This window comes from Cibotium barometz, chromosome 41, assembly GCF_041138505.1.
Source record: "Cibotium barometz isolate CiBa-2024 chromosome 41, ASM4113850v1, whole genome shotgun sequence".
Lineage (NCBI taxonomy): Eukaryota > Viridiplantae > Streptophyta > Polypodiopsida > Cyatheales > Cibotiaceae > Cibotium > Cibotium barometz.
In genome coordinates, this window is record NC_141086.1 from 7268967 (window position 1) to 7290592 (window position 21626).

The window sequence follows — 21626 nt, forward strand, 5'->3', positions numbered from 1 at the left end:
TACATTGACATCATTGTGTATTGCATGTGGGCAATGGGGCCCTTGACATAAGTAATGCATTGGCAAAGTGGTGTATGTAAATGATTGGACAAATGATGTCTTTGTTTGGATACAAAGAGATGCAAATTTGTTGCGATATAAGATCGTGGTCATACTTTTATTGAGATTTTATCCAAGATACAAAGGAGGTGTTGCCCAAATTTTTTTCAGACAGCTGGTCACAAAAGTCACTAATCATTTCTTGGTGATTAAGGATCTCAATTGGACAATTAATTATACCTCTTGGAAGAGCCGATTGAATACTACAAGGAGAGCTATGAACCTCTTGATTTGGACACCCGTGGGGCACTCAAATTAGGGTTTAACAATATACTGAAAATCCTAATTCAATCATAGATCCTTAGGGTTATCAAAAAAGTGTTTAGAGGTCTTCATAGTACTCTCTTAGGGCTATCCAATGAGCCAATAACCATTGTATTTGGATACCGTTTGATAGGTCAAATCTAGCAAGTTGACTTTTTCACAAAAAAGTCAATTCAATCTTGACTGAAATTTGACTTGGTCAAACCACTTGGAGTATAGTTGGTATATCCCTAGTGCTATCCAACAAACCAAGAAGTACTTGATTTGAACCCATATTTTGTGTTTTAGGACTATTTTTCTATTCTCTACAGTGCGTAAAAACCCTAAAACATAGAATATTCTGTTCTTGCATATTTGCATTCTACGTCACAAGATCTTTCCATAGAGCCCTAGATCACCCAATTCTAACAACTTTTCGCCATCCAAACCCTAAAATTCCATTTTCAGCCATGGGGCGGAGCAAGCCGAGAAGGGTGTGGATGCAAGCAATGATTTGGGGGTTGGTGAATATGATACGAGGGACAATGTGATTGAGAATGAAGCCATTGTGTAAGATCTTCATGATGATGAGCAAAGATTTCATGAGCATGGGGACAATGTTGATGCAAATGTGCATGAAAGGGTACAAATGCATGAAGGGAATGCTAGGCCAGCCAGAACTAATGACATGATGATGCTCATGCAAAGAATGATGGCAAACATGACGGCAAGCATAGAAGAACAACGAAGGTACAACCGTATGGAATTAATGATGAAGGATCAACAACAAGCCTTCATTGATGCATTTACTGTACTCCGCAAAGATCTCAATATGTGGACAATGGTGACAAGGAGAATCGGCCTCCAAATGCATCATTGCACATTGGTGGACCCAAGATACATAATGGTGACATGGATAGAGCTATGTCTTCAACCTCAAGGGATGTTGGAAAAGGCAAGCAAGTAGTGTTCAACTTTGATGCGCAAACTATTGATGGATCTTGGAAGACTTCCAAAGCTCCCGTGAGAGTTGGTGATAATCATGCGTCACAAGACGGGGATAAGTTCAAAGGTGTGAAGGACAAAGTGAATCTCACCAAGTTCAAGGGTGAGGGCAATACCAATGAAGAGTATGAAGAATGGGTGAACAAAATGAAGATGTACTTTCAGCTCAACCTAAGGTCTGAACGAGCTAAAGTGTACTTTGCCACTCTTCATCTCGAAGGCTATGCCCATACATGGTGGAGGCACTTGTCTACTCATGGATACGTGATTACCATTTGGGAGGACTTCAAGGATAAAATGAGGGAAGCATTTGTCTCGGAATTACATCAACAAAAAGTAATATGTGATTGGAATGAGCTTGAGCAACGAGGGAAGAGTATAAAAGAGTACACGTATCAATTCCTCAAACTATCCTTGCATGTAGATGATGTGAGTGAGACATATAAGAAGATCAAATACATCAAGGGGCTCAAGTCAAACATTGGAGCTGATGTAAATGCTCAACGGCCATCATCTCTCAAGGAAGCCATGGTGTTAGCCAAAATCTATGAGGAGAAATATAGTCAACAATGGCAATCCAAAGTTTCCAAAGTTGATGCAATCCCATCATCCAATGTAAAGACTTCTCCAAGCAATGCCATTCCTAAGTTTCCAACGGTGTATGGCAAGGGCACCAAATCAAATTTCAGGTTTGGTAGTACTTCTTCAAAAGTTAGGAATGGTAAGATGGATGGGAAGCCGACTAATGGTGCACACAAGAGCATGGTGATGAAGGAGGACTGCATCAATGAGTTGCATAACATTTAGAATCAAGGCTATGATCAATGGTAAAGAAGCACATTGTAACATGCAACGGAAGTATTCGTATTGGAGGATCCTATCACACAAATGCTCACACCGTCTTCTGTATCGCGAGTTTCGCGAGTTTGGCAATCCACTTTAAGACTTCAAACTTTAAAGAGATATGAGAGAGAGAGAGAGAGATGAGAACTGTACACCGTATGGGGTCCCAAATTACCCACTGAAGGGCCCCCTATCTCGTTACCGAGATAGTATTTGCTTTATTATCTTTAAAAAGGCTAGCGGTGTGACTAACGATAAGCCAAACGCAAGACCTTTGAAGACCAAGTATTGGGTTGCATTGTACACTGCTGTAGAAGCACCAAAGATGTCCAATCTCGAGCCCATGCACTCTTCCCAATGGAATGAGGGAGGGATGCAAAGCTAGGGCTGAGAGAGGGGTTGTTTGGGACTATTCTAGACTGAGTATGAATGCTGTAAATGAATGTGAATGCTGCGTTTTACCTTCACCAAGTGGCTGGAGCAAAACGATGATATGATGAATGCTGGAAACTATATGGATGTAGAAAATGCAAGGTTTACTGATGGTTGAATGCTGAGAACTGTTGCGTTTGCTGATGGAGGGCTGAATGCACAAGCGTTGATGCTCCTCTAGTTGTAGGATGACACGCTTCTTCAAAACCTATAGGGCTGAAGTGAATGCAAGGCTGAAGACTGATGCGCCTGAATGCTGATTGCTGAATATGATTGAATGAATGAATGATTATGCAAGGACTCTATTTATATGGACACAAGGTGCGAGTTGACCAGCTATTGAGCTGGCCGACTGCTCATGTCTAACATAAATGCATAAATGATGTGAAAAATGCTGAAAATGATGGAAAAAATACCAGAAAAATCCTAGTAAATATCATGATAAATATTGGATGATATCTGGGGTTCCTGCAATGGTCTAGATGCTATATGTGAATGATGTGCAATATGCAGGATGCTTTCTAATGCAAACCGTAAGGTTTCTACTGACTGTATATGCATGAATCGTCTCTTTAAGTGGGTTAAGGGACTTAGATTGACTGACTGACTTGCTATGGCTGAGAATGACCTACGTAGCTCGTGCCTGACTTATCATGGACTGAGGATCACAATGGGGTCACGGCGTACGACAAATATTATCTTGAATGGTACTAATATTGTTACAATGTTGCACTGATGATGATGAGCCAGTTTGTCACCATGCACTACAGTGCAGAGTGCATGTGACATTCCCTCTTGCTTAGCTTGGCGGTAGGTTCATGGCTTCCAAGTAGTCCACCAACAATTGGGGGTACTCTTGAAAGAACTCCTCATCTAGCCATACGGCTTCGTGGGTACCTCAATCTCGGAATTTCGTATAGAACTGACGTATTCGTTGATCGGAACCATGCTTCCAACGATGAAGAAAGATTTGCTTGGGCTCGATGACTTCTGCTTTGTCTACCACGACTGGCTGCTGTTCATCTGAAACATTAAACACTTCTGGTCCAATATATGGTTTTAGCCAAGAAACATGGAAAACATCATGCATTGTCCAATATATGGTTTTAGCCAAGAAACATGGAAAACATCATGCATTGTCCAACTGGTAGGCAATTTTAACTTCATGGAGACATCACTTAACTTTTTGACTATTGGGAAAGGTCCAAAACTACGGAATGAAAGCTTGGGACAACATTTCTCCACTTGTTTCAATCTTTGTTTCATGATACGCAGATAGACCCAATCCCCTTCCTTGAAGTGGACATCTCGTCTAGACTTATTCGCATGTCTGCTATACACTTCCTGTCATAGTCACAGGGGACGGAAGGGACGAGGGCTTGGAACGGAGAGACGTCGAAACGGGACGGACCGGCGACGGACGGCAGGGGACGGACGGACGTCCCCTTGGAAGTGTTACTCATAAGGAATGGGGACGGGGACGGGGACGGGGACGCCTTCAGGAATGGGGACGGCTGTGGGGGGACGGCAGGGAGCCGTTGCGCCGCATTCTGCCAGTTTTTTTGCCTATTTTTATGGCCGTTTCTAGCTGTTTAGGGACGCTTTGCTGTTTCTAGCTGTTTATGGCTGTTGGCTTGGCCGTTTGGGGATGTCTTGGGCCTTGGTCCTTGCCTCTCTCTCTCTCTCTCTCTCTCTCCCCCCCTTGAGGCTTGCCCCTCTCTTGCCTATCTAATATCTATATAAGAACAAGCCTCTACAAGGCTACAAGAACACACACACTCCTTCAACTTTCAAGGCTTCAAAGTTCAAGCAACTCTCTCTCTCAACTTTCAAGCCTCAAGCCACACTCTATGAGACTTGAGTGTATCTACTCTCTCTAGTCTCTCTCCCTCAATTTTCAAGCTTCTTCTAGCTTCCAACTTCCAAGTTCCAAGTCTCTCACACAAGGCCCTAGGGCCTACTCTCTACTATCTAGACTCTCTCTCTCTCTCTCTCTCTCTCTCTCTCTCTCTCTCATCTCTCCCTCAACTTTCAAGCCTCTTGAGTCTTCCAACTTCCAAGCCTCTAGGCTCTAGGCCTCCCCCCCCCCCTCTCTCTCTCTCTCTCTCTCTCTCCCTCTCTTTCTCTCTCTCTCCCTTTCTCATTGCTCAAGGCTCAAGAGTCAAGTCGCCTTCAACCATGGCATTCTCCTCACGTGCCGGGGCTTCCCGTAGAAGGACAACGGGATGGACATGGTGGGAGGAGGTTAACTACACCCCATCCGCTCATGGAGGCGGTTCTTGGCCATGGGCATGCAAGCTTTGCCCGTACCGGCGAACAGGTGGCGCCGACAAAGTGCGAGCCCACCTCTTGCATGAGAGTGGGCATGAGGTGAGGTTTTGCATGAATGTCACGCCCGAGAAGAGACGGGAACTTCTTGACAAGCTTAGCGTCTACGAGGCGGTCGAAGCGGCAAGAAGGACACCACTAGTGGCTGTGGATCCCGCGACGATGGGGAGAGGAACTCAAGCCTCTACAATGGAGTCATGTGGTCGATCGGGATCATGCACACTATCACCTTCACCATCGAGTCACGGCCTCTCAACCATTACGTGGCCCACGGCAACAATCTACACTTGGGGAGAATTGGAACCCCAAGTTGAAGGAGGAGGTGGATATGGCGGTGGTCCGCTTCTTCTTCTATGACCACATTGCCTTTCAAGCGGCTAGGTAAGTGGAATCGATCATTGCCAAGTCATCATTCATTTTTTCATCATCCTAGTCTCCTTCTCTGTCATGTGCATCACAGATGCCATGGACATTTCTAGGGCTAGATCCAGAAGAGGCAAGCAGATAAAGATTATGAACCAGTAGAACCAGAAGGTAGGAGCTTCAGGTGACTCATCTGAGGTGGACATGGAGCAGAGCATGGATCAGATGGCTGTCGGCTGCAGAGGACAGTGGTGCTGGCTGCCAGAGGAGATGTCGGCTTATGTCAGCAGAGGGTGGACAGCATGCGCATCAAAGACAAAGGACTAGCAGCAGTCGGGCAGGGGAAAAAGTGAAGGTTTGGACATGGAACTGGCCGACCAGCAGTCGGCCAGCATAAAGTGTCCAGAGACTCATATAAAAAGGTCCACAGGCTCAAGGGTTTATTCATTCCACCCACTAGGGGTGTGAGTCAATAGGAGGTCCCACAGGGGACAGAATTTAGGGTTAGGAACCTTTTTATGAAGGCAGCCCATGGCTGCAAAGATCTGTACCTTTTTTGTACATAGTATATACTGAAATTCCAGCACTTCTCACTCTCTCTCTCTACTCTCTCTCTACCTGCGTTTTTGCATCATGGTGCGTTTTTGCATCAGAAGGTCTTCAAGAGTGTTTAGGGCTGAAAGAAGACTACCCAGTGCTTCCGCATGTTACATTGGTATCAGAGCATCAAGCTCAGCAACGCTAAACACTGATTCAGTCCCAGATGATGGTGTACAGGTCCAAGGTACAGGAAAGTACACGGATTCGAAGCCCAGATGATGGTGTACAGGTCCAAGGTACAGGAAAGTACACGGGAACACAGATCGGGAAGAACTCCCAGGAGGTTTGTTGGTGGTGTTCCACAGTGCCAGATGGGGATGGCAGTTCCGTGAGCCAGTAGGTTCTAAGGGAACGGTCCCAAGGGAGGTTGATCCTCCAAGGGTGATGTGAGAGTGCCAGACTTAGTTCCAGGAACGAAGACCAAGACGGTGTTCAGAGTCAGGGCAGGAATGGATTGTGGACTAGAGGAAGACCAGATGCATAGATCTTCATCAGAGACAGAGTGGTTTGGAGAACAGACCGGATTTTCAGAGAAAAAGGTTTGCCAGGGATGGATGATGACAGAGGGACTTCGGAATAGGATTGGGATGATGACAGTCATCCAAGAGCAGGTTGGATTCCCGTCATCAAGTTTAGCAGAGGGGGATGTCATGTGCATCACAGATGCCATGGACATTTCTAGGGCTAGATCCAGAAGAGGCAAGCAGATAAAGATTATGAACCAGTAGAACCAGAAGGTAGGAGCTTCAGGTGACTCATCTGAGGTGGACATGGAGCAGAGCATGGATCAGATGGCTGTCGGCTGCAGAGGACAGTGGTGCTGGCTGCCAGAGGAGATGTCGGCTTATGTCAACAGAGGGTGGACAGCATGCGCATCAAAGACAAAGGACTAGCAGCAGTCGGGCAGGGGAAAAAGTGAAGGTTTGGACATGGAACTGGCCGACCAGCAGTCGGCCAGCATAAAGTGTCCAGAGACTCATATAAAAAGGTCCACAGGCTCAAGGGTTTATTCATTCCACCCACTAGGGGTGTGAGTCAATAGGAGGTCCCACAGGGGACAGAATTTAGGGTTAGGAACCTTTTTATGAAGGCAGCCCATGGCTGCAAAGATCTGTACCTTTTTTGTACATAGTATATACTGAAATTCCAGCACTTCTCACTCTCTCTCTCTACTCTCTCTCTACCTGCGTTTTTGCATCATGGTGCGTTTTTGCATCAGAAGGTCTTCAAGAGTGTTTAGGGCTGAAAGAAGACTACCCAGTGCTTCCGCATGTTACATTCTCATTAGTAAATTACTTTCTTGAATAGGTTGGAATACTTCAAGGTCATGGTTAAGAAGATTGGGGAGTATGGCTCAACCTATACACGTCCCCCTCATCCGAGAGCCTGCGCACTACATTGCTCAAGAAGGAGAAGCACATTGTAGAGCAAGCGGCCGACAACACAAAGCGGCAGTGGGAGAGGAACGGAGTCTCCATCATTGTGGATGGATGGGAGTGACACCCGCAAGAGGAGTATTCACGGCGTGGTTGCATATTCCCGTGGAGAGATGTACTTCATCTCATCTCATGATGCATCCAGCAACGGGAAGAGCGTGGATGTGCTTGCGGCGGAGTGGGCTACCACTATGGAGATCGTTGGCCCCGAGCATGTAGTGGGCTTGGTTGCGGATGGGGAGCCTTCCAATAGGGCGGCAAGAGCTATGCTCCAAGGTATGTATGGACATGTCACGGTGTCCTTTTGTATGGCTCATTGTCTAAACAACCTCCTCAAGGACATCGGGGCATTGCCATGGATCAGCCCGCTTATTGAGGAGGCCAACACCATGGTCTATCACTTATACTAAGGGGAAAGACAATGTAGTTGCCGATGCCTTGTCAAGGATGTGGGCATGTTCATTATTGGCCATTTCGGAGGTCCACAAAGATTGGGTGATGAATATCCAAGAAGAATATCTTTTGGATGATGAAGGGTCTCAATTAGTGCAGAAATTATAGTAAGGGTCTCATGAGGATTTGCCCAATTTTAAGCTACAAAATGGTCTCCTTTACTACAAGGATAAGGTCTATCTTGTTTCTACCTTGATGCCAAATTCATGAGTTCATTTTGGAGGACTTTGTTTGAGATCATGGGTACCAAACTCACACCAAGCATCGCTTATCATTCTCAAACCGATGGTCAAACGGAGAGAGTGAATAAGTGGGTGGAGACCTATTTGAGACACTATTGCCATGAGACTCAAAGTGTTTGGGATTAGTGGTTGCCTCTTGCTGAATTTGCTTACAATAGTACATATCATGCTAGCATTGGAATGTCGCCATTTGAGGCTTTGTATGGGTACAAGGTGAATGTACCAAGCATGATTACCAAGCAAGAGGATGTGAATCCAAGTGCCAACGAAGAGGTTGAGAAGATGCTTACACTTCTTCAACAATGCAAAGAGAACATGAAGCGTGCTCAAGAGAAGATGAAGGTTTATGAGGACCGACATAGGAGGGCAATGGAGTTTAAGGAAGGGGATTTTGTGTTTTTAAGGATCCCTAAGTCTAGATATGCCTCTCTCAAAGGCAACACCAACACTAAATTGGCTCATCGATATTATGGTCCATACAAGGTCTTGAGGAAGGTTGGTGAAGTGGCATACCAACTCTTGCTTCTACCAACGACAAGGATACATGATGTCTTCCATGTATCTGAGTTGAAGCCTTATGTGGGACCGGAAGTGCAAGTGTTTGATAAGCTGCCACCCATTAATGAAGAGGGCATGATTGTGACATGCGAGGGTTTTGACCGTCGTAAACACAACCTTAGGCTAACTAAGCTGCACTTAATGATGCTTAAGAAATAGACAGATAGTGTCAATGCAATGCAATGCAGCTATATTAGATGAATGGATTACAGTGAGATCTGAATAGATCTATGACGCTGTCCTAGATGGATATCCTTCTCGGGATGAGATGGATAGGCTGAATGCTGATGCTGAGGATTGTTCCTTGCTCCAATGCCGAGGTCCACCCTTCAATGCCGGCTTCCCTCTATGTAGGAGATAGGAATGATGAACTATATGCTGAATATGCTGCCTATGTGCTGAATATGCTGATATGTTGGATGAACTGATGTCCCACTGTCTTTCCCTTGTCTCCTGGGAAGGAAACGCTGAAGGGATGGCTTGGGACTGATGTAATGCGGGATTGATGTTGAAACGCAGATGTACTGATGCTGTTTGCTGCAAACGCTGATGGACTGATGCTATCTGCTGCAAATGCTGATGGGCTGATGCTATTTGCTGCAAACGCTGATGGGTTGATTCTCTCCTTGTTACCTGGGAAGGAAACGCTGAGGAGATACTACTGCTGAACTGAACGCTGAGGAGATATGCGCTGAACAGAGATGCGATGATGGACTGAATGGAGGATACGCTTCTATTTATATGTGGGTACTGATGCTGGTCGGTCAGCTTTGCTGCAGCAGTCGGCCAGCTTTTGAATGCTCACGACTGCACATGAATGCCATAAATGCCAGTTGGCTGGTTATAAATGCTGTCGGCTGAGTAACATTGCTGACCTGATGTGGCTAAATGCCTTACAATGCTCATGAGGACTAAAGTGCTGATGTTGGTGATAAAACACCCCCATGCTTATGCTGATAAATGCCCGACTAATACTTAGATGTTTGATTAATGCTTGATGATGCCATGCCACTTGTACACCTGATGGGTGTGCACGTGACATTCCTCTCTGCTGAACTGTTGCTGGATGGTATACCTGGCAACCTTTCGACTCCTTTGGTGATCCTTCTCCACCGAATCACTGCCCCCTTCTGACTTCTTCTGCTGGGATTGAGGTCGTCTGTAGGAGTGGAGTCCTTTGAGCCAAAGACTTATCTCTGCGGGAACTGAATGGCAAATGCTGCTAAAATTGCTTGGAAATACTTGAGTCACCCCTGACTTGTCTGTGGAAACCTTTCACCTACCATCTCCGTCGTTCCTGAAGCTCTGAACCTCCTGAGGCGATGTTGGAGCCAACTTTCGTCTTCTTCTGTGGAAGAGAACCCCCTGCTCTGCTGCTGCCAGTTGAAGCCCAAAACTTATGTACTCCTTTGATGATGGATGTCATTCTTCCCTAGAGAATTCATGGGTAAACATGTATGCCTTGCAGATGCTGTGACGGTCTGCGGCTTTCTTTTGCTTCTGCTGAGTTTTCTGGAGTGCCAACTTAACCCTCCGATAAGCTTCATCCAAACTCTCCACATATTGATCAGTCTCAAAGATCTTATCCTTTGTATGCAAAATGGGTGGTACCTTCTTCCCTCCTTCCACAATCTCAAAAGGCGCCTTGCCTGTCGAGGTATGTACAGTGTTGTTATATGCAAACTCCACCAAAGGAAAATACTTTTCCCATTGTTGCTTGTGCTCTGACACATAACACTTGAGAAGATCCAACACTGTAGAGTTAGCCTCTTCTGACTGACCATCTGTCTGTGGATGAAATGACGATGAAAACTTGAGAGTTGTACCCATGTTGTCAAACAACCCTCTCCAGAACAAACTCGTCATCCGTGGATCACGGTCACTAATGATAGACGTAGGCAAGCCATGATATTTGAAGATGTTCGCCATGAACAACTTCACCATATGATCCACTTTGATCATCTTACGCACGGGAATGAAATGTGCCTGCTTACTGAACCTGCATATGATAGTCCAGATGCCATCATTTCCCATTTGTGTCCGTGGAAGATCAAATACAAAATCCATGGCAATGCTCTCCCAAGGTCTATCCGGAATAGGTAAAGGCTATAATAACCCTGGTGTCTTCTGACGGTCAAACTTTACCTTCTGACATACGATGCATTGCCTCACAAAGGCATCAACATCTCTTCTCAAGGTTGGCCAATAAAAGAAAGTCTCCACTGCTTTGACCGTGGCGTCAATACCTCTATGTCCTGCATACGGTGGAGCATGACTTTCGATCATAACCTTGAGTCGCAATGGCCTGGTAACACACAGTCTGCCATGCATCAATAAAAACCCATCTCTGAGAGTATAGTGCTCATGCCGCTGACCCTCAGAAATCTAATCATACAACCTTTCAAAATCCTCATCATGGGCATATTGCTCTTTCATTTCATCAAGCTCATGATGATAAGCAAGTGAAACTGCAGAGACCTGTGGCTTGCGTGACAAAGCATCTGCCACTACATTCTTTTTGCCTTCCACATGCACAATCTGGAAGTGAAACATTGACAAAAAGTTTGCCCAACGCATATGCTTCTCTGAAAGCTTAGTCTGCGTGAGGAAATAACGCAAGGTTTGATGATCTGTCTGTACAGTAAAATCAGCCCCAAGCAAGTAGTGTTTCCATGTAGAAAGAGCGTGAATTACAGCCAACATCTCTTTCTCATAAACCTGTAAATGCTTCTCAGCATCTTGTAAAACTCTACTCTCATAGGCTATGACATGTCCCTCTTGCATGAGAACTGCACCAATGCTACTTCCACATGCATCACACTGGACAACAAAAGCCTTTCGGAGGTCCGGTAACACCAGTACTGGGTCCGAAGTAAGCTTTTCTTTGAGCTTTTTGAATGCTGTAATTTTCCGATCAGCCCATCTAAACGGAGTTGCCTTCTTCGTCAAAGCATGAAGAGGCGAAGCAATTTCAGCAAAGTGCCGTATGTACCGCCTGTAATAGGAACACAATCATAGAAAACTGCGTACATCATGCACGGTCCTCAAAGCTGGCCAATTAAGTATTGCTTCCATCTTTGCTGGATCCATACGGACTCCATGCGCAGACACAATATGCCCCAAGAAATGTATCTCTTGCAAAAAGAACTCACTCTTTTTGCCATTAACAACCAGCCTATGGTTTCTGAGTTCTGCAAAACACAATGGCCAAATGCCTTCTATGCTCTTCCTCAGTTTGTGAATGCACAATCATATCATCAAAGAATGTGCCCACAAACTCTCTATGAGGCCTGAAAATCCTGTCCATCATTCTGTTAAATGTGGCAGGCGCATTTGTCAAACCAAAGGGCATAACCAAGAACTCATATAATCCAAACGTGGTTCGGAATGCTGTCTTGCACATCCTCGGGTCTAATTCGTATCTGATGATACCTGCTTTTCAAGTCAATACGACTAAAAACTGTGGAGTCCTGTAAGCAGCCCACGATGTCATCGATCCTCGGTATGGGGAATCGATTCTTGATGGTATTCTTGTTCAGCGCCCTATAGTCAATACACATGCGCCAAGAACCATCCTTCTTCTGCACTAAGAGCACAGGTGAGCAAAAGGGTGATGAGCTAGACTGTATCAATCCTTTATTCAAAAGCTCCTACACCTGACTCATAATCTCTTTCTGTTGGGCTGCACTAACACGGTACGGCGGTCTATTCGGTGGAGTACTACCAGGAATTAGATCTATGGCATGATCTTCTGGCCTCTCTGGAGGAAGTTCTCCTGGCAATGACTCGGAAAAACAGTCTTGAAATCCACATAAGAAATCAGTCCTGTCCTTATCTAACATAGACAAATTAGACTTAGACTCATCATCCTGTGCATCCTTTACATAAATCAAGTACGCGGAAAGATGCTTTTTCGTTACTGATGAAATCGCTGAAGCGGATTCCTATTGTAAGTATCCACCACCGCATGTACCGTGGCACCATGGCATCCCCAACAAAACATCACAGCCATCCAAAGGCATGATGAAGAACTCTTCGCTGTCCACATAACCCTGCAAATGAAGCCGAAGCTTCCCAATGATTGGAGTAACGGGTTCTGCATACCCTGGACAAGCCATATTAGCCTCATGTAACGGCCCCATCTCCTCTGCGCGAATCCTCAATCGGCCAGCCTAATTTGGTGAAATGAAGTTGGCTCTAGCACCTGTATCAAAGAAGATCAAAGTATTCTGATCTCTCACTTTGCCCCATGCCCTGCACAACTCTGTAGCTTCACCACCTGGCTGTTGAACGCTGTTCCCCCACAAGATCATGAACTAAGCCTGCAGAAGGTTTTTGTTTCTTTGGCTTGGGCTCTCCTTTATTGTCAGAGTCCTTTTGGGACTTCCTCTTGGGACAATTGAATGACATATGTCCCTCTTCAATACAGTAAAAACACTTATGAGCATCTCTCAAAGCCTGTCTTTCCTCAAAAGTCCTCTTGGGCATTGGCAACTTCTTATACTTTGTCTCTGAAGACCCTTTAGCATCACGAGAAGCATGCCCAAATTTTTCAGCTTTCTTGCTCAATTTGTTACTGCCTTTAAACCCAGATGAACCACCAGTGAGTAACGCATTAGCTGTCATGGCATTTTCAATCATCTGTGACATGTTCGTTACTCTTGTCTTTATACAATAATCTCGTACCTCTTTGGGAAGCCCACAACAATACTTCTCTACCTGCTCAGACAATGGCACCGCACGATAAGAAGTCACTGGGAGTAATGCTTCCCAAAACTTCTTGTTATAATCCTCCAAACTATCACACTTTGAAGCATCCAATTTGTGCCATGCGGTCATAACATCCACCTCAAATGTAGATGTGAGCCATACGGAAGAGAAAACCTGTTTGAATTGGACCCATGTAGTGGGTGCTATGCCCTGCAAAAGGAGAGTAGACCACCACTGCAAAGCATTGCCCTTGAGAAAAGTGGCAGCTTTCCTCACCTTAGAGGACTCTATGTAATTCCCACCAGAAAAAGCAGCATCAAACTGCTGTAAAAAGATAAGTGCTGTAAGTTTATCCTTGGTCCCACTGAATGTGTCAAACTTCATTGCAGCTCCCCCTTCCTTGTAATCCTTCGCCTTTCCCATAGGCGTTAGATTATCATATGGAAGTGGTTCCGCAAGATTGCTGCCCCCAACATTCATACCCATCATTGGGTCAACATTTCCCATTCCCACACCAGGCATACCATACATTCCAGCCATGTTTCCAAACATTCTATTATGCATACCTGGCTACATGCCACCAAACATATTGTCTTGCATCCCAGGTTGCATGCCTCCAAACATATTTCCTTGCATACCGGACTGCATACCACCATACATATTCCCCTGCATACCAGGCTGAAAATTAGCTCCAAAAGGCCCGTGCATACCCATGCCTCCCTGAGGATAACCCCCAGTCATGGATTGGAACACCGAGCCACCACCAAAATAACCTGGATGCATATTCTGCTGAGGAATAAGTGGCTGTCCATAGAAGGAACTCTGAGAGTTTGCACCATAAGCATGCTGCATGTTCGGAAACTGGCCAAAAGATGGTTCCTGTGGGATGGCTCCACTATGACCCTATGGAAGATTCTTTGAACGAACCTTCTTCTTCTTTTTCTCGGGCTCTGTGCGAGATCTCATAAATTCAGCAAATCTCTCACTCTGTGTGAGCTGCATAAAAGTTTCCATAACACCAGCCAAACGATCTTTAAACCGAGCATCATCATCCTCTTTACCATGCACATCTTCTGGCTGTGTTACATCCTCATAAGGCTCAACATCTACAGCCTGTTCTCCTGCAAAAATATCCTCAGATACATCTCTCTCAGGAGAAGTCTCTTGCTCTTCTTCTTCATGATAGAAGTACTCATCCTCTGTATCAGACATGTTTGCTGAATTTTTCAGCGATGGCTTTCTTCAAAGCAACCACGAGCTCACCCCCTTCAGAAAGTTGATGATTGGTCCCGGGGACGGAACTTTGAAACCGGCCTCTGATAGAAACCAGAGTGCGGTAGACTAGCAGTCACCCGTCCACTTGTAGTCTAGATATGAAAACAAAACAGATTGGAGCTAGAGTGCCCAAATCTGAAAACAAAGCGACACTTGTTGGCCCCAAAGCTTGGCGCCCCTTGCGGTATTTCTTTATTCAATTCCAAAAAAATATGAATGGCTGAGTACAACAAAAAAATCAGCCAAGAGATTACACCTGTATGTCCAATCTGACGGCCCACAATTCCCTCTTAGCACAGAGGATCTATGCACACAAATCTGTGTTTCACAATAACACACTGTGCCTCCCTCTGATCAGCCAAGACCACTAAGCAGGGTAGCCATGAGCATACATCTGGCATAACTCAAGTACATGATTCAACATCTCAGCTCATACATACATGTACTGTCCAAACTCTGTCTCAACCCTTGTCAATCTGCCATACCCCTCCTCTCACAAGGGGCCAGATAGCTCATATCTGCAAACAGACATCAAGCAGTAGAAAGAGAGATAGATGAACAGAAGCGGAGCTTACCAAATTCAGCTCGTGAATCAGCACTGGAGGAAGCAACGGTACCAATCTGTACTTGCAGGCACTTGTTTCCACAACCTTGCTTCACACGCATGCACGTACTTGTCTGTACCCTCCTCCTTGTGTTCACTTCTATGCTGTCTTTGAATGTACAGATCTGAAAAACAGCCCCGTACCCGTCTGTACTACCTCGGGATACGTGCCAAGAGTTGTACTTGCAAACGCCGCCTGCTGTCCACACTTGTACTCGCCTGAACCTGCGCAGCCAGACCTGTCAAGCACCGCCTACTGCAGTTCAGTCCAGCGCAGCCTGTGTCAGCCCTGACCGTACACTGTACGGCAGTCGTACAGTACTGTACGACTGTACCTGAACCAGCAGCCTGTCCGTACAGTCGCCTGCAGCAGCAGATGTACACGCAGCAGTTCCTGTGCGCCGCCAGTGAGAGAGAGAGAGTACTTGCAGCAGATCTGGCCGTATAGTGCTGTACGGCTGGTTTGCACTCAGAAAAACAGCAGCAGCAGCACACACAAAATCTGCAGTCGACTCCTTCTTCTCTTCAGCTTTTCCACGCATGAGAGCCCACAAGCCTCCACGACTCTTTTTCCCAAAAGCTAGAGAGAGGGGGAGGAGAGAGACACACACTCCAAAAGTGGAGTGGCCTCCTCTCCATAAAAATCCTAGGGCCCCAAACTTTAAAAGTCCCTAGGGGCCACTAAGGCCTAGGGGCAACTTTAATAAACATTAAAGTTTAATGTTCTAGTTCCCCCCTTCACACCTAGGGATGTCCACACATCTTTAACTCTGTCCAGGCACCCCCCCATGTGAATCATTCAATATTCTGACTCTGCAACCACCATGCCCACACTTGTGCTGTTCCATTTTCACAGGGCCATGACAGATCCTCATCTTTTGGAAGCTTCATGCACGTGAAGTGTCAACCTTGAGCACTTGTTTGGGACTGTTTTGGAAGCATTTTACACAGTTTTCAGCCTATGGAAAGTGATGCTTCCAACTTTGGTGAAATCATGTCCATGCGTGGCTTCTTGATCTCCAATGCTACATTGAATGATGATGATGGCCAAGTTTCGAGGAGGACGAAACTTATTGGGTGGGGCTGGTTTGTCACAAAGGCGTAAATAATGGGCCACGGGCATGAGGAAGAGGGCCATGAGCCTATGGAGAATTGGAAGACCAAACAAGTGTAAATAGTTGAATAGGGGTCCATGGGCATAGTCAAGTGTGAAGGCCATTAGTTAATAGGTGTGAACAAGGATCCAAGTATAAAAGACAATGTGTAATAGTCTAATCACAATTAACCAATACTAATTAAGATTTACAGCTTTAAGCTCTCTCAAGCTTTCATGGTGGCTTCTCCCTTGAGAATGCATATGAGCCCTCCATTCTAAGTGCTAAACCCTAACAGTTGCTTGCAAGACTTTCTACTAACTACCTATGACCTGATCCCAAAGGAGGTTTAGATGATATGTACAAATGAGAGCTTGGCTATTTATAGGGAGAAGAGTAAAATTCGTAATCCAGTCGGTTTTGCCTTTTCAGTCCACAAAACTTCGTCTAAAAAGTCATCTTTTGTGCCCTAATTGTGCCCAAAAGGTATACCATATATGGGTGTATGTCTTTGGCACTTCAAGAGCCTATTGGGTTACAAAATGGGCTCTAAATGTGCCCCTAAATCTCCCCTAAAACGCTGTCAAATCCGAGACGAATGATGAGGTTATCCATGCCCTATATCTTTGGAGCTCTGATAGAACTCAGTACACAGACCTTTGTATGAATGTATGCTCTTATGTGTGTGTGTGGGGGAGCATATATTGATACCAAGTTCTACACCCACTATTGGGCATTGATGACATTAGTGGGAATGTCATAGTATCCAGTCCATACTATGCATGATGGAGTTGATGGTTTATTGTCTTGTGGATGACTACCATGAGGTTATAAATTGCACATTCTAATAAGGTGAATTTGGGCATGTTCCTTATTGATCTAGGTATATCTTTATGCTATATTAGCGGACATGCAAATTTCACATTGTGAAGTTTTCGTCCAAGTTGTAGCTAGTTGATATTGTGTTAATTCTTTCTATCTTTAGTGGTGCATATGTCCTATCAACTACCTTTTTGTTGTAGTAATTCTTTCTATTTGTTATGATCCTTAGTGCCAGGCTTCATTATGGCTGAGCCTGCCCTGTATCTCCAGAGCTCTGATAGAAACTCAGTACACATACCTTTGTATGAATGTATACTCTTATGTGTGTGTGTGTGTGTGTGTGTGTGTGTGTGTGTGTGCATGGGGTGTATGAATGTATACTCTTATATGTGTGTGTGTGTGTGTGTGTGCATGGGGTGTGTGGGGGAGCAGATATTGATACCAAGTTCTACACCCACTATTGGGCACTAATGACGTTAGTAGGGATGTCGTAGTATCTAGTCCATACTATACATGATGGAGTTGATGGTTTATTGCCTTGTGGATGACTACCATGAGGTTATAAATTGCACATTCTAATAAGGTGAATTTGGGCTTGTTCTTGGATTCATCTAGGTATATACGACCACGGCTGTGCACGTGACACGTTTGGTAGTCCACAGCCGTCATTCTCATCATTGTACAAAGTTCTCCAAAGTAATACAAGCAAATACTCTTGCTTGCAAAGGGGGGCTCTTCAGTGGGTAATCTGGTGTCGAGGTGTCGATTCTCATCTTCTTTCTCTCTACTCTTCTCTCTTGAAGTAAACTGGATTGCATAAACTCACAGTTTTAAAGAAGGCTTTAGTGCATATTACGACGGTCAACCTATTGCATGCTACAATGTGTGTATCCATCGTGTACGTGTACCCCTCTTTATATTTGTGTGTGAACACTCACTTATGTGAGTAAGTGGGTATATGTGTGTGAACAACCTCTTGTAGCCACACCAGTGTGCTTTTGTGTGTAAGCAATAATGACATTGGCCTAGCCTTGTGTCATTGCCCCCTTATGTGTGATGTGTAGGCCTTCTAGCCTATAAAAGCATGTACTTGATACAAGGATTAATCAATCAATCAACAGGTTTTTGAGTCGTGCAAACGTGAGTTTATTTTATGTCTCTACTCATTCATGGCAATCTTCCATCCCCCATAGCTTCTAGAGTCACCTGCAGCTACAGCTTCTACCAAAAGACTTTGATTTTGTCCCAAAACTGATGTAAGCACAAAAACCCAAAAATACTGTACCTCTGTATGCAAGATGATTTGCTGCCTCTAATCCCGCACTTGACGGCTGACACCAAGATCCCTAAGAAACACGTGCCCCACACTCGAAGGATGGCTGGGTGGCAGTCTCAGAGCATGGTTTCCGCCTGTTTGCGAGCTGTTTCATCTCCCTTTGTGTGCCTGCAGCCGGTTTGCGCCCCCTTGGGCTCCTTCTCCTTTCCTTCTCTCCTCTTTCTCCTTCCCTTCTCCTTCCCTACTCCAGCTCCTCTCTTCTCCTTCCCTTCCCTTCTCCTGCTCTTATCTTCTCCTTCCCGTTGAAGCATGGACGTTGTTGAAGTTTGATCTTTGAAATAATATGAAGTTTGAAGTTTGGACTTTAGCATATGAAATCTGGATTTGAAGTTTATAGTTTAAAGTTTAGAAGTTTCAAGATGTTGAATTCACGAGTCATATTTTTTCTGGTCATCCATATGCAATGTGCATTGTTTGTAGTGGTCTCTAAATGCTCTAATTATATTTTAAAAATAATTAATATTTTGATTTTTTTGAAATGCATCGGTTTTTTAATTCTGAGACGCGCTTGGAAACCAAATGAAAAACGAAAAAAACCTCAATACGTTTCTTGTGACTATGCTTCTGCAGCGGATAAGTGGTCCAAATCAGCAGGAAATCAGCAGCATGATCAGTCCCAACAGAAGCAGCCACAGTTCTTTAGATTGGCAGACATCACATGATTTTAGTGTTAGGAGGGAGGCAGGGGTTAGCAATCTGAGGTTTTCTGGGGCTCTGCCTCTAAATTTTTCTTTTGCCTTGCTGAATAAGTGATTTGGCTTGTCGGTTCATGTTCTTTTAGCTTGGGCTACACTCTGAATTTATCTTAGTCTTTTGGATCTTCTTTTGAGTGATCTACAATGTGTAAAAGCTTTATCACATTTTGGTTAAGCACTACAGGACTTAACTGTGGGTCAAACTCTCCATGCATTAGAATATATGCGGGGGGGAGGTTTTTTTTTTCTTAAATGTATGCGGAGTGAGGTTTTTAAAATGAGATTGCTGTTGTGGCTGGCATCTCAAAGAGAGAAGGGTGGTATTAAGGGCACTTCTTGTTTATATGTGGTTTTTCAGCTTGGTGACGGAGGAGATGGAGGTGGCGTGAACATAGGCCAAGCACAATGGGGAGAAAAGGCCTTGTCAATCGCAAAAGGAGTTTTGGAGGAATTTGGCAGCAATTTTTCTTTGTATGCCTTCAAAACTTCCACTGAAGGTCGTATCTATGTGCGGCTTGACAAATTATCAGATAGGTAATATGGTTGAACTTGATGTCTCCATGCTCGCCTTTTTTAGTGTAATCAAATGGTTAGGCATGGAGCAAATTTTGAAATTGATTGTTAGAAGAGGAGCCATACGATCTTTGAGAAGGGTATGACAAGCTGCTTCAAGATTATTTAACTTGAGCATCTGAAGGCTGAGAATTACCTGATTACTGGCTGCAAAAATGTAGCATCAACGGTGAAGTGTCATGGCAACTGGTCTTTTGGTGTGTACAATTCTAAACTATTTGGACCATCTCTTTCGTTCCTACAAATCTGCATTGACCTTGTCTCAACAAACTTCAAAGCAAACAATGTCTTCAATTTTTAAGGCGTGGATTTTTGAGTCATGTGATGGATTTTAGTTTCTCTGGTTTGTCACATGTTGCAGATACGGATCTCCCAGTATGGTTGAAATTGAAAGTTTTTCAACTATTTACGGAAAGCGCCTTGAAGAGGCTGGCCAAGATGGTATTCTTCCTGATAATTTGGCGTTGGAGGTAATGCCTTCATCATGCAACCTGAATGTGTGCGTGCACACGTCTCTCTCTCTCTCTCTCCTCCCCCCCCCCCTCCCCCGGCAGTTTCCGCGGATATACTTGGTACATGGGATTCAATGCTATTAGCACTTTCAAGAGTGAAGTCTGAGGATTAACCTGTGTTTTCCAATAGCATACATATACCTTAAAAGTGATGTTTTTTCAATGGGGTGTGTTTGTACAGGTCTCATCTCCTGGGGCAGAAAGGGTGGTGGAGGTTCCCGATCAGCTTCTAAGGTTCAAAGACCTCCCCATGCTTGTGAGGTATGAAGAAGAGCTCAGTGATGACAGTACTAAAAGCAAGGTGGTGGTAAAAGATGGCATTTTGGAGCTTGCATCATTCGAAATTGAATCAGGGAAATCCCTGTGGAAGCTGGCCAATGTGCGAGCCAATAGAGACCAAGCTGGCAAGGGTAGAGGCTTGACCAAAAAACAAAAAGAATGGAGGACTGAACTCCCCTTGTCATCGTTGCGCCTTGTGCGGCTTTATATGGACATTTGACAGCGATTCTGAATAGGTCTCCTAATTCTTTGCTAGTTTTTGGCCTGCTAAATGAAGCTGACCAGTTTGGTCATTTCAGGTTGATAGCTTGCCTCTGAGGAAATTGTTTTTGTAACAAAAGAGTTGAAGTGTTGTTGAAATATAAGGGTTTCCAGCATTGATTTATCCATGCAGTATACACTTTTTTCACGGTGGCTGACTGCTATGTACACTGAAGTCATAGGTGAAGTCTTTGGAGTGTTGGTCTTGGGTATGGACACACATGCCGGTAAGTATAATTTAGTAAGCCAGTTGGTATATTGGAGGGAGACACTTTACCTTCTCAGCAAAGGAGCCTGATAGAGTCATGCATTTGTGTCAACCTCTTCATGTTGAGTGGACTGTGTACAGAGCAGAATGCATATGTGAACCAGGTAGAGGGTAATAATGAATAGAAAGCCTTTTTCAAATATTAAATTTACTATATTATTATGTCTCATCATGAAATAGGAATCTATGTGGAGCTATGGCGCGGGTCCAAGTCAACAGATGCATCATCATGTCTGCTACAAAATACTCGAAAAGGGACAAAAGCCTACAGATCTGCATACATGTTCAGTGTTATTTGACGTATGGTCCAAACTCGGAACTTGCACGCATGAATGTTTCAAACTTGGAACTTGCACACATGAATATGTGCACACATGAAAGGGTTGCAAATGTGGAGGCAGTTTGCCTTGAGTGCTAAAATATAGTACAAAGATTCCCATCTTTTCACCCTGTCCTTTTTCTTCTTCATGCCTCACCCCCCTTTTATTGCTTACCCTCCAACCTAGCCTCTCTTCATGGCTTTGCTCCCCCCTCCCATCTCCTCTTTACCCACCTTTTCATCATGTGTTATACCCTTCAACCCACATCCCCTCAT

The 21626-nt window shown here is 44.6% G+C and overlaps 1 protein-coding gene across 1 annotated transcript in view; it reads left to right on the forward strand.

Annotated features, from left to right (window-relative positions):
* The window catches only part of LOC147614651 (uncharacterized), a 41806-nt gene extending 20925 nt beyond the window's left edge, over positions 1-20881 (forward strand). The window contains exons 3-5 of the mRNA XM_086779920.1: positions 19497-19672; positions 20073-20181; positions 20405-20881. Coding sequence (XP_086636046.1) covers positions 19497-19672; positions 20073-20181; positions 20405-20722 — 603 coding nt within the window. The 3' untranslated portion in view covers positions 20723-20881. The remainder of the gene's footprint in view (positions 1-19496; positions 19673-20072; positions 20182-20404) is intronic.
* The last annotated feature ends 745 nt before the right edge of the window (positions 20882-21626 follow it).